Consider the following 13,054-nt stretch of genomic DNA (forward strand, 5'->3'; position numbering starts at 1 on the left):
TAAAATCAAAAAATAAGAATACGTGTGTTTTTGGCGGCAAGTTAACAATCCATCTTATGCTCGAAAATTTATCTTCAAAGGTAGAAATACATAGGAGGTCGATTTTTTGGCAAAAAATAGATTGTTAACTTGCCGCCTAAAACACACGTATTGTTATTTTTTCATTTTATAGCTTCATCATAAGTTGCGGCTGGTTTATAATTGACTAAATGGCTCTAATCCTGAATGCTCTGATTGAGAATTTTAGGAGCCACTTTTGGCCAAAAAATAAAGACCGCTAGATGGCGCTGATCCAAAATAATTATTGCTACTTACAGTAAAGTCACTTTATTAGTTATAAACCAGCCGCAAATAATCTTATAAATAGGCGATAAATAGTTGATATTTTTTATGCTACTTGCGGCAAGTTTCTACATCAATATTCTACATATCTTATATGGCTCATAAAATCGACAATATTTACAAAATTACAATACTCTTGACCTTTTACCATTAACTCATGTAAGCACAAATTAATCAGTCCATTAAAGAGACAACCGAAGAAAAAAGGCCTGAAAAAGAAGCACAGTCACACGAAAAGTCTCATACAAGAATGTAGCATTGGATCTCACTTGATCAGAGAAGGTTGGGTTCTCTGTTTACTTATAACACTTAAAATTTACATCTCTGTAATAAATGTATTTTTCAATTAGTGAGATCCGATGCTCCATTCTTAGGAGACTCTTCGTGTGGCTGCTTCTTTTTAAGACCTTTTTTCTTCAGTTGTCTCTTTTCGACTGATTAATTTATGTGTATACTTGGTCGTTATTCAAGATTTCTGTAACACAAATTTTGTTATGTACATATTATATAAGTTAACTGTTTATTGGAAATCTAAAGTTGAAGGGCTGTTCTTTCATTAGTTAATGGTAAAAGGTCAAGAGTATTGTAATTTTATAAATATTGTCAATGTTATGAGCCATATAAGATAAGTAGAATATTGATAGTTTTGGAGATTGATTTTTAGGTAAAAGATAAATTGTAAAGTAATTTAAATTAAGTGAGATCCAATGCTCCATTTTTAGGAGACTCTTTCCGTGTAACTGAACTTTTTTTTTTAAGCCTTTTTTCTTCTGTTGTCTCTTTTGGACTTATTACTTTACGTATCTATTTAATCATTGTTCAAGATTTCTGTAACACAAATCTTGGTATGTACATATTATATAAGTTAGCTGTTTATTTAAACTAGAAAGTTAAAGGGCTGTGCTTCCGCGAATTAATGATAAAAGGTCTAAAGTATTTTAATTTTGTAAATATGGTAGATTTTATGAGCCGTATAAGATAAGTGGAATATTTATACTTTTCAGGGTCCATTTACAGGTAAAAGACATATTGTAAACTTGCCGCAAACAGCACAAACCACGTCAACTTTTTATTATCTATTTGTAAGATGAGTTGCGGCTGGTTTATAATTATCAAAGTGACTTTACTGTAAGTAGCAATAATTATTTTGGATCAGCGCCATCTAGCGTTCTTTATTTTTTGGCCAAAAGTGGCTCCTAAAATTCTCAATCAGAGCATTCAGGATTAGAGCCATTTAGTCAATTATAAACCAGCCGCAACTTATGATGAAGCTATAAAATGAAAAAATAACAATACGTGTGTTTTAGGCGGCAAGTTAACAATCTATTTTTTGCCAAAAAATCGACCTCCTATGTATTTCTACCTTTGAAGATAAATTTTCGAGCATAAGATGGATTGTTAACTTGCCGCCAAAAACACACGTATTCTTATTTTTTGATTTTATAGCTTTATCACGAGTTGCGGCTGGTTTATAATTGACTAAATAGCTCTAATCCTGAATGCTCTGATTGAGAATTTTAGGAGCCACTTTTGGCCAAAAAATAAAGACCGCTAGATGGCGCTAATCCAAATAACTATTGCTATTTACAGCAAAGTCACTTTGATAATTACAAACCAGCCGCAACTAATCTTACAAATAGATAATAAAAAGTTGACGTAGTTTGTGGTATTTGCGGCAAGTTTACAATCTATTTTTTACTTAAAAGTCGAGCTCTAAAAATAGAGATATTCATATGGTTTAATAAAATCGACCGTATGGCATTACTTAGTAGTAATTTCTTTAATTACTACACATAACTTTACGTACATCTTACACCGTGCTCTCTTTACCAGAATGATAAAATCAGAGGCTGTAAAGTTACGTATTAAGATTTCATCGCTGTTGACTGTCGTCTGCTATTTTAACTGGCCAGATTACGGAACAGAGCGCCAGTTAATTCAAGGTAGTTGACTTACCGACCTGATGGTAGCGTAGAGCGCAACTTCAAATTACTTGCTGGTGACGATTGCGGAAAACACCCTTGAGTATATACTTGGAAGTTGTAAAGTACTGTGAAGTTTTTCTCTCCCCTATATATATAACTTAGGTATACTTACTTGCTACAAAAACGCGCTGCTGCGTACTTGCAGTACTTGCACAGTTGGTACTTAAGTTGGTATCTAAATGAGAGAGGTGTCCGCATGCATGGACTCTCGAGGGCCTCGAGAAAACTTGAAATCCGTCTGCTTGTACTTATTTCAATTGATATCTCAAGAGTTTTAGCCATTTGTTTGGTTTTTGCACGCATGGTTCGGTTCGTGGTCATTTCGTGCGAACAGCATAGAGATGGTGAGAGGAGGGTTAGTATAATAAAAGAGAGGAGCACAAAAATATACCTATCAACCGTGTGTGTCCGATGTGATAACCTAATTGCGCTTCGTGCAGTGTTCAGAGATTCAGAATAATTCATCCTTTCTGCTTTAAAAGTGAAGGTACAGGTTCACAAGTACAAGTGTCTTCTCTGAATGTGTGTGCATTATTTTTTTTTTAAATTGATTTGATCAATTGATGGTCTCGTGTGACTAGAACTTACATCTTCGGACTCTTTGGAGTGAATATTTCAACATTTGATTTATCATGAAGATTGTACTTCCGAAAGTTGAGCGATGATTGTTTGGGGGACCGATGTAGTCGCAGCACGTGCAGAGTGTTATTTGCTTTATTGTTGAAAAAAAAAACAAAACGAAAAACAAGCCAAAGTGTCGTTTATTAAAGGACAATACCAACTGGGTACTATTTTTCGTCCGAGGAGCCGCTGAGCTCAGCATTTGGTGTCAAGATGCCAAAAATCAAAACTGAGATAAAAAATCACAATGCTGCTGTTTGGGCAAGACAGTTATTCAACACCAATTATTTGAGGCAACGAGAGTTGGGCTTGAAGTTTCCTATGGGCCATAGCGATCGGTTCTTCAAGTCTCTCTACACGTCGATACAGCCTGTCTCCTCCTGGGATCACCACCACAAGTTATCCAGTGCCATGCATGGTGGAGTTTTCAATTTGGAGTACTCGCCCGATGGGTAAGTCTATCAGGATCCGTCTCATAACTGCTATGCATTGGTTTTATCGAAGTATCTACCTACATTCTCTTGTAGTACATGCTTATTGTGATTTTACTTAAACATTCAAGTTTTATCTTGTCACTCATTGAATACACGTTTTTTCTGTACATTGCAGATCACTGTTGCTTGCAGCCTGTGAAAAAAAAAGCATTCTGATGTTCGACCCCCTTTGTAGGAAATTAATTCACACTATTGACAATGCTCACGATAATTGTGTTAATGGTGCAAGGTTAGTGCCAAACTTTTAATATTGAGGTAGTTCTGTCGGTATCTTGCCCTCAAAAATGAGTACCTATCAACCTGCCCCCCAAAATATTTAATAACCATCAAATACTTAGATAGTTTTGTCGATGGAAAATTGTGTAGAAATTCACAGCTGATCCTCATTGTATGTGGTTGCTTATAGGTCAAAAAAATATTTTGTTTATCAAGGCTAATTTCAAACCTTACTACTGAAATTTTTCACTGGGGAAAAAAGTATGTGACAAGGTTTTCAAAATTTGAAACTTCTGTATATTGTGTTTTTTATTTATACCTAAAAAAAGATGTGTACAAAGTCAAAGATTCAAGTTTCAACATTAAATGGAAAAAGTTTGAGGAGCAATTTAGAGAAGGAGCATCCTGCTATAATACATATTTTCATACATTTTTTTTCTCACTTTTCTACCGTTCTAAGCAATTTATCAGTACATCTAAGTGCTCAAAAAGTTCTGTAAACATTGACTTTTTTTTCCTATCCCTTCATCTAAGATCTGAACAGTAGTTCAAGTTGAATTCATGATTTTCCGTAAGCACTGCATTTAACATTTAACCTATAAAAACAAATGTCTCGCTAACTTTTGTTTCCAGACACTGTAAGCTCCACAAAATTTTAATCTAGTTATTTTTACGTTAAAATCTTAATACCTAATTAAGGTACCGACAGCACTATGCATGTTAGGAGTTATGCAGCAGTCGTTTTTTGATAAACGAAAAATTATTTTAGATTCCTCGATCAACGGATGTTTGCAACCTGTTCGGATGACAGTACAGTAGCATTATGGGATGCACGAAATTTAAAGCAGAGGATACGAACGTTGCATGGTCATTCAAACTGGGTTAAAAATATTGAATACAGTCCCAGTGACAAATTACTTTTGACTAGCGGCTTTGATGGTGTTATATTTTCGTGGGACATCAATAGGTTCGTCATATTCATGCAATCATAACGTAGTTGATAACTGCTTCTCTGTCAATTTATAAAAAAAAAAAATTTTTGGTCACTCCTTGCAGTTTCACAGAAAATAGTTGTCTTTCTACCAGAGTTTTCCAAACAAATGGTTTGATGAGAACAAGATTGACTCCCGATGCATCTAAAATGCTCATGTGCACGACATCAGGATATCTCATAATCGTTCACAATCTCAATCTTAGTACATTAAGTCAAGACTTGGCTGGTTTTAAGGTAATCAAACTAAATAGAACTATGTATATACTTATTCACCTATTCAATTTCAAAACAAATCAGTTAATAATCAGATCATTTCCTTCCCTTTTTCCAGCCAAACATGTATCGACTGATGCAGTTATCACAGACTTCGATTCCAGCGGCTGCTGTGTTCACGCATTTGTTTTCAAATTCTCGTAATAAAAATAGGGTTGAATTCGTTACCGATTTCCCGGAAGGTGACGACGCTGAAGTCATATCCAGCTTGCAGGTTCATCCGCACGGTTGGTGCGCTCTTTCCAGAAACGTCAGCAATAGCGAAAAATCCGAGGTAAAGCACCAAACTAATGTTAAAAACAGAAAATAGGTTCATGAAGCTAAATTCCGATTTCTATCGTTTTCAGTGGACGTGTGTTCATGACATTCAGGAGTGCGAATCGCAGCAGTCCGACCAGCAAGCTCTAAAGGAAGAAGACGACAAGGGCTCGTCGTCGCACTTTGGTGACTTTGCCATAGAGGAGTTCGAGGAAAACCAGCCGCAGCAAGCCAACCGATCGGGCATTACTTCGGCCTTCACCTTTGATAGCGTCAACCGAGCGCGCATCATTCAAACGATGACCGCATCGTCGTCGGACTCCTCGTCATCCTCGTCCTCTTCGTCGAGTCGAGGTGCAGGCCAGTCGAATCGATTCGCACGGGTGAGCGTCGCCCAAGATCAGTCTTCCAGAAGAAGTGCACGGTTGGGGGCGAGAAGGGCAAGAGCCTCGAACTTTGGCATCGTCGTCGAAGTCGATGACACAGACGTCGACAGCTTCTCCGCGAGGAATGTCGACGAGGATAGGATGAGAGACGACGACGAAGAGGAAGAGGAGGATGAGGGGAGAAACCACAGTCTCGGTAATCAAAGTGATTGTAAATAACACCCGTACGTTTGTATGATAAAATCGACTATAATGTGGCCCGATATCTTTTGTTTTTCAGCACCAGGCAGACGCGTGAGCCAACGTCGAGGCTCACAGAGCAGTAACAACGACTCGCCGATGATCAACGTACGACGACGCAACAGCGCCGTTGAGAACGGGAACTTCGCAACGGGCAACGTCGAACTCCACGTCAATTCGAGCGACGTATGGGAGGCGCTGGTTGCTATTCGTGAGGCCAGACTGAGACGAGAGAGCGAGCGAGAATTCCACTTGGAAGTCGAACGTCGCGACAATCAGTGGACACGGCAGAATAGCAGCGGTGTTAGTATTAATATACCCAGATCTTCTCACACGGTACGCTGTGAATGTAACTAAAAATATGATTCATACAGTTACCTACTTTTTTGCTCAGAATGCTTGAAATTCCGGTACTTACGGCTAAAGATGATCTTTCAATTTTAACGAATTTTATTGCTCCAAGAGTTAAATATAACGTATAAATTTCCAAAGTCCCTTTATTCATAAGTATTGTGTTGGATTGATAATGTACGTGGATATTAAGTTTTAATCGTGATTTTTGTAGGTGGTGATAGTTGGCGATCGACGACCTCAGAACCAGAATCGACAAGGCTCGCAAATAATGTACGCCATACCACGTAACCACCGAATACACCAAAACGCGCCTCGATTAACGCACTACATCGAGGAGCCAAACGTTGGTTCAGGTTACATCAAGGAGCTATGCTTCTCATCTGATGGTCGGCTGATTTGTTCACCATTCGCAAAGGGCATACGGCTTCTCGCCTTCTCAAACCAGTGCCAAGAATTAGCGGACTGTGTGCCTCGAACGAGCGAGTCTTCCCAGCTGATCGAAGTGGCAACGAACTACAGTCACAATGATATCGTCGTCAGCACGAAATTCTCGCCGAGACACTGTCTTTTGGTATCCGGCTGTCTGAGTGGCAGGATTGTTTGGTATCAGCCGGTACTTTGAGAATGCAGTCGTAGCGCGTCGCGTTTTATGTACAGTTTTTCTTGGATCCGTTGCGTTTGAGACAATTTTTGAGTGTGCTGAACTGCGGACGTAGATCTTTTTTTTTTTTTTTAGGATTTTCTGAAGATGAAAAAAAAGTAAGCTTCTTTATTTTGAATTTTATTCTTCTCAGTCGACATTTTTGTAATTTTTATTATAAAAATTAGAGGTGTGTTGTAGATGAAAATGTTCCTCATCGTAATTTATTTATTTTTCACATTTATTATGTGTAAAAATACGTGATGTAATGTATAATTTTTTAATGACAAACAACTTATGTTAGATGTGCGTCTCACCTTAGATATTCATTTGTGATTATCTTAGTGATTCATTTGGACTCGTTTCGATAAAATTAGCTAGTTGTAATTAATAAATTTATTGTATTAATTGGATAGTTTATTCATTAGACAAGTTATGATAAATCTGTGGCGCTTTCAAATCAATGCACACGTTGTGCATGAATAATCAATTTCTGAAAAAACCTGGATCTGTCGTCGTTTTCGAATCTTCTGGATAAGTGTACAAAAATCTACAACCACAATTCAATGACTGAAACTTTTCTACAGTGAAAATAAGTTATGAAAAGTTCCATGTGTCGAGATACTACCAATCGATTATGAAATAAACTTTTTTTTATGTAAAAAACCATGCATCATGTGTTTATTGTGTTCATCATTTTACATTGTTTGTTTTTATTTTATATCGTAAGCATATATGATTTCTCCATAATTTTTATCAATTAAATTTTTAATTAAAAAAAATATTTAATCCATGTTTTTTAAGATATGAAATAACAAAAAGTTTTCGTTTCACTGCGTACAGAGTAAAAAAACGTGTTCACCATACTCTTGAAGAACCTTATGGAAAAATATTTAATCTAAGGAATTAATCATATGCATAAGAGTACTCGTTTTCTCCTATATGCATCACACATACAATGGATATGTATATGTAAAATAATTAATAACAAGTAATTTGGTTTATTAATCGATAAATGCATGGCCTCTTCTTTAACTCAAATATATGTATAGTACACTATTAAAAACATCTATTGAGGAACTGTAAAGGAAACACTCCCTGACCGTTCAAATAATGGTCCTAGTTCATTGTAAGTACGCAAATCAAGTAACTTCACCCCAAGGTGTGAATACCGTTGGCCGAGCTAAATAACGTAAGTTATTTTTTGATGAAATTAATGAACCGAATGCAGTGCGGGCACGAGAAAATGAACTTCTTAAACAGAATGTTAAAAATTTATATCTCTTCACGTTACTCCGATTTCCAATAATATTGAAAAAAGTGGGTGTATGTGAAAAATGATTAATAATAATTTCTGTTACATACTGCTGTGAACGACACGAATGTACGTAGGTATGAAGTTTTATCCAATTCCAAGCTTTGAGTTACAAGATTTTTTTTTACTCACCTCATGGGTTCTTTTATGCACTTCGACCGATTTAGGGAGATAATTTGATGTCTTGACAGCATGAAATATACAGTAATGGTATAAGAATAGAAGTTAATTGTTCGATAGTGTTTTAACATTTATTTTCTGCGCATAAAAACAATAAAAATTGGCGATAGGCAAGCGAGACAGAAGCATCCTCAACAAACTTTTTTTTCACAATCCTTTCTCCTTAAAAAAATTTAAATTAAGGGCGCGTTCGAAAATTACTGCTCGTTCCCAAATACACATAAAGAAAATTTGACACGGAACAGGTCGCATGGAAGTAACAGATCACCCGATCCATGATCAGGAAAAATTTCCTTGCAATTTTGAAACAAAAGATTCGGATGACGAATGGTAATTTTCGAACTTGCCATATGCAACCAAATGCATACAGAATAAAACGCCCAAAACTGTTAATAAAATTCATTGATAAGTGTACCTAATTGTAGCACGTAATGTGTACTTATAATATATTAATTTTTTTATTACATAAAGTTTTCATACGAATTCCAACTTCCTACGCATTTTGTGTTGTCAAGTAATTTAGTTGTTTTTTAAAGTGTGCATGGCTGTATGTTTTTCCAAGTACATAATACGAAGCTCATAGATTGGACTAAATTAATGATGGTAGATTTATTTTATATCTGATGGCGCGTTTTGCTAAGGCAAATCCCTTGTGTTTGCCTAAATTGGGTAGGCATCACCATGTACGAACTATATTGTTCCTATTCAGGGCGGTTATTTAAACATTTGGACGATTAGTGCGTCTTAGGTAAGAAAAATTTATTGAAGTTTGTTTCAAAAGTTTCAAAAAAACAACTTTTTGCTGACACGGTTGGTGATATTTACAGAAAACATTTATTATGAATCGGATTTTTTCATTATTTTCTATTTCAGTGCCTGCTAAGCTAAAAATATTTCTTTTGATCGAAGATACTAGCTTTAGGGAGAAAAATTGAGAATTTCAAGTCAGCCTTTTAGTATATCCAAATTTTACTGTAAAATAAATCATGTGATGGCCAGTGTATATAATTTTATTGGTTGAAGTGTTAAATTTTGGTTGTTAGAAATTCGAAGAAATGTGAAATGTATAAAGAAGCAGAGTCAGGCAATAGCTGTGATTCCACAGCGTAATTTGTTCCCTAATATCTATCACAACGTATCTTGCCAGTGTTTTTATTATTACATTTTGTACCACGCCCCTTCATACTCAAAATACTTTTTTTGCCCCAAGGCATAAATTTACTACTTATTTAACTTTAGTCTGAATTTTTATTTTATAATTAATAATGCAATTGGTTCAGCAATGGCTAAAATTATCAAAAAGTTTTGGTCTGCAAAATTAATGGTACTTGGCAAGTTTTTGACATTTTCGAGATTGTATTCTAAAAATGCAGTTTTTTTTTTTTTTTTTTGTTAAAAATTAACTAAATCAACTCTTAATTTTCTTTCTACTTTGCATTTTCATCGCTCGTTACGTTGTGGCAGGAAAAAATAATGTATAAATGAGATTTCGTAGTAAATAAATTTGTCCACGTGAATTGTATACGTAAAAAAATGTACGCAAAAAATCGATCTGTTTCCAATATCTCTTTAGATAAACAGGTAGCGAATGAGAGATTGTATACTACTGTATTAAAAAAACTTCAATCCTGTACAGCAGTTTGCGGGCATATGTTGTTTCATAATGTACGAATTTTTTTCTTTCCCTTGTACAAATAAAGTGTAAAAGAATAAAAGAATCGAAAAAACTAGAAAATCTATCGCATTATGATGTTTTTGCCCTACACTTACAATACATCGACACAATTTTTCCGAACACTAAACCCTTGAATGCTCTCGGTACTATGACTTATTAGTTTTAGAAATACTAGATCAGGTGCGTTTCGTGCCCTTCATGAAAATATTTTCCAATATTGATACTGTCAGATATACGCGGGTGTGGGATTGGGTAACGATGCTATATTCCAATCTTTTACCAATCCAAAAAAATTTGATTATCAAGTAGTGTATACATGAATCAGACAGACCACTGTTTTTCATTTTGATCCTCTTTTTGATTGTATTTGGGCCTTTCGTGCTGTGTATTACTACAAAAATACTCAATCGTGAAATATTGCACACAGATTCAAAATTGGACTGTATAAAGACGGATGGAAGGAAAATGATTGGTAAAATTCCCAAAAAGAAGGAGGCTTAAGGAGTAGGGCTTGTAAGATAAAGACAAGATACAGCTTAAAATTTCAAGACAATACCAAGAATAATTTCCTCAAGAATTTTGGTTTTTCAATAATTCTTGAGCTTACTTATATTTACTCTTTATTTTACACTAATGTGATCGACATTTAACACGAAATGTTAATAAAATACAAAATTTATTAAAATTTGACTTCGTTAAAAAAAAAAAAAAAAATGAGTACCAGATGTAAATATTCTACAAATACATTTCTAAATAATTTTAATATCACTACAATATAAGTTTCATGTATAAGTATTTCCACAAATATCAATTAGTCGCCTTCCTGTTGCTTTACAACGAATATCTATGGCTTTAATGATTCAAACATTGAATGACAAGATCTCAAGACAAGACCAAGACAAAACAAGATTTCACGTGTCAAGACCAAGACAATGATTAATGTTTTTAAGATTTCTCAAGAACAATACAATAATTGTACAAATAATTGTCTTGTCTCGACTCTCGTGAAGCCCTGTCAAGGAGCAAATGATTAAAGGATTTCTGATGTCGATTGCACCTTCCGAGAGGCCGAGGATGAAACAGCCATCGATGAGACCAGGCAGATCGAGAAGGTGTTAGATGGCATAACGAGAAAAGGTTGTCTATATCTAAAAAATACTGTACAGCTTACGTTACCTATACAGTATCATTGTCATTTGTACTTTATCTTTTACTTTTTGTTCAAATCAAGGATAGTTGAACGAAATTTTAATTTGAATTAAATTTTGGACGAACGAATAATAATTACAATAACAATTAATAAACTGTACATACTTATAACTTACGAATGTCATTCGAATCATAACCGAAATCACAAAAAGAAAAAACGTGAGGATGATATTAATCAGGGTGCTAGAGGTGTTGAGAGTGGAAGTTGTTTTCAATTTAACGATTTTGGTCTTAAAATTTGAAAAAAAAATACAAAGAATATGATTCTGAAGTCTTGGCATTGAGTGAGATCTGGAGCGTTGTTTTTTTAAGCAAAATACACTTTTTTTCGGCACTTTAATCAGTTTTTTTCGAAAAAAGTTGCTCTTATAAGAAAATGTTTTGTACAACAGTTATTCAGGCGATGATTCTACATAAGAACAACAACTTTAAAGAAATTTTTTATTAATTTATATTAATTGTTTATCAATACATCCTTATAATTACAGTTATTGAGACGAATAAAATAAATTTCAACAAGTTTTACTTTGTGAATAACTATATGTTTCATAAGTTTGAGAGAATTATATATTTATAATAATATTGTAAATCCTGTATACATTTTTTATCAGTATAAATAAAATAAAACGATTGAAAGAAAAGATAATGATTGTTAATAATTTTGAAAATAATGTCTTGTACAGTTCAATTGGCGTAAAAATACTGTAGTTATTTCAATAAAAAATCTTTTCAAATGTAAATAATAAATTATAATATGGATGTGGTTGTCGTACAAAATGTGGAAAACATAACGTTTGATATAATAAATCGTAAATTTATTTATACATAAGTTTGTCGTGCTTAAGAATAGTCTCCAATTCTGATTGGATGTACATCTCCTGCGATTCCTGTTATTAGATATTTACCATTATTTAACAATATTTTTTTTATAGTCCAGAGTGTAGTGGAGTTTCAAGGGTTGAAGGATTGTCGGAGTTAAGAAGGATTCTTTTTTACTTTCTATATCCAAGTGAAAATAATCATCTTCATCAATAAATAAGAAATATAAATCGAGAATAAGAATAAACAGATCAGAGTCTAGACTGAAGATTTGGAATGCTATCCAACAACTGGTATTATTAGTTATGATCAGTTACTTTTTTTTTATTTTCATCGTGAATGATATTTCACATGGCGAAAAGAAATTAAAGCAATGCTAATAATTTTGATAAATTATAACTAATTAGAAATTACAGTTTATAATTTTTATTATTTGTTACTTATAAAATTATTGCGTGATGATTAATTTTTTTAAAATGGCATCAAGCCATATTTTTCTATTAAGGTCTTATTAAAAATATAAAAATAAATAGTAATTGATAAGTACTTAGTAGCGGCATCATAATAGTTCAATCATGATCTCAAATCTGGACTTTGTTATTTGTTATTATTGGTAATAATCAGTTTTTATTTGTTATCTTTTTTTTATACTTGTGTATGATCCTAGTAAAACTTTTTCCACAAAATATGAAAAGAATTAAATACATATTTTAGGTTTACTACTTAAAACACTTCATCAATTACAAATGTACTCTTCCGCACTTATATACAATGTGACAAGTCTGTAAACTTAACAATGTTCTTTTTTTTACCACTATTATATTGGTACTATCACTAAGATTACTGGTTTTTATCTACGTACAGTTCGTGTCATTAATTACTAAATACATTACTACTTTCATTTATGCCATTGTATAGCTTATAATGTATCAAAAGCTAGAAAAAAATTTTCAATCTCACTTATCTGAAAAAAAAAGAATTTTACTTAAAATTAGTTCTAGCCATTATGTATAAACTTTAAATACACATTTTTTGAACTTTTAGATAAGTACG

The 13,054-nt window shown here is 33.8% G+C and overlaps 1 protein-coding gene across 3 annotated transcripts; it reads left to right on the forward strand.

The window, feature by feature from the left end:
• The first annotated feature begins 2,488 nt into the window (after window positions 1–2,488).
• Window positions 2,489–7,427, forward strand: LOC106646605 (DDB1- and CUL4-associated factor 10 homolog). 3 transcript variants are annotated; one of them, XM_089590393.1, is made up of 9 exons: window positions 2,489–2,682; window positions 3,098–3,400; window positions 3,558–3,671; window positions 4,428–4,625; window positions 4,715–4,886; window positions 4,984–5,199; window positions 5,273–5,765; window positions 5,850–6,145; window positions 6,375–7,427. In XM_089590393.1, exons 1-9 carry the CDS (start codon window positions 2,669–2,671, stop codon window positions 6,783–6,785), a joined length of 2,217 nt encoding a protein of 738 aa, XP_089446519.1. In that variant the 5' UTR covers window positions 2,489–2,668; the 3' UTR covers window positions 6,786–7,427. The 3 variants fall into 3 exon arrangements, with proteins under 3 accessions (XP_089446519.1, XP_089446520.1, XP_089446521.1); XM_089590394.1 differs by having other exon boundaries at window positions 5,850–6,112; XM_089590395.1 differs by having other exon boundaries at window positions 2,489–3,400.
• The last annotated feature ends 5,627 nt before the right edge of the window (window positions 7,428–13,054 follow it).

Source organism: Copidosoma floridanum, unplaced genomic scaffold, assembly GCF_036245765.1.
Source record: "Copidosoma floridanum isolate Cflo_tuat_1 unplaced genomic scaffold, Cflo_Japanese_pri ptg000012l, whole genome shotgun sequence".
Classification (NCBI taxonomy): Eukaryota; Metazoa; Arthropoda; class Insecta; order Hymenoptera; family Encyrtidae; genus Copidosoma; species Copidosoma floridanum.

Coding starts and splice junctions, on each gene's coding strand:
- LOC106646605 (XM_089590393.1), top strand. Junction 3,672..4,427: donor AATTGTGTTAATGGTGCAAG/GTTAGTGCCAAA, acceptor AAATTATTTTAG/ATTCCTCGATCAACGGATGT. Junction 4,626..4,714: donor TTTTCGTGGGACATCAATAG/GTTCGTCATATT, acceptor CACTCCTTGCAG/TTTCACAGAAAATAGTTGTC.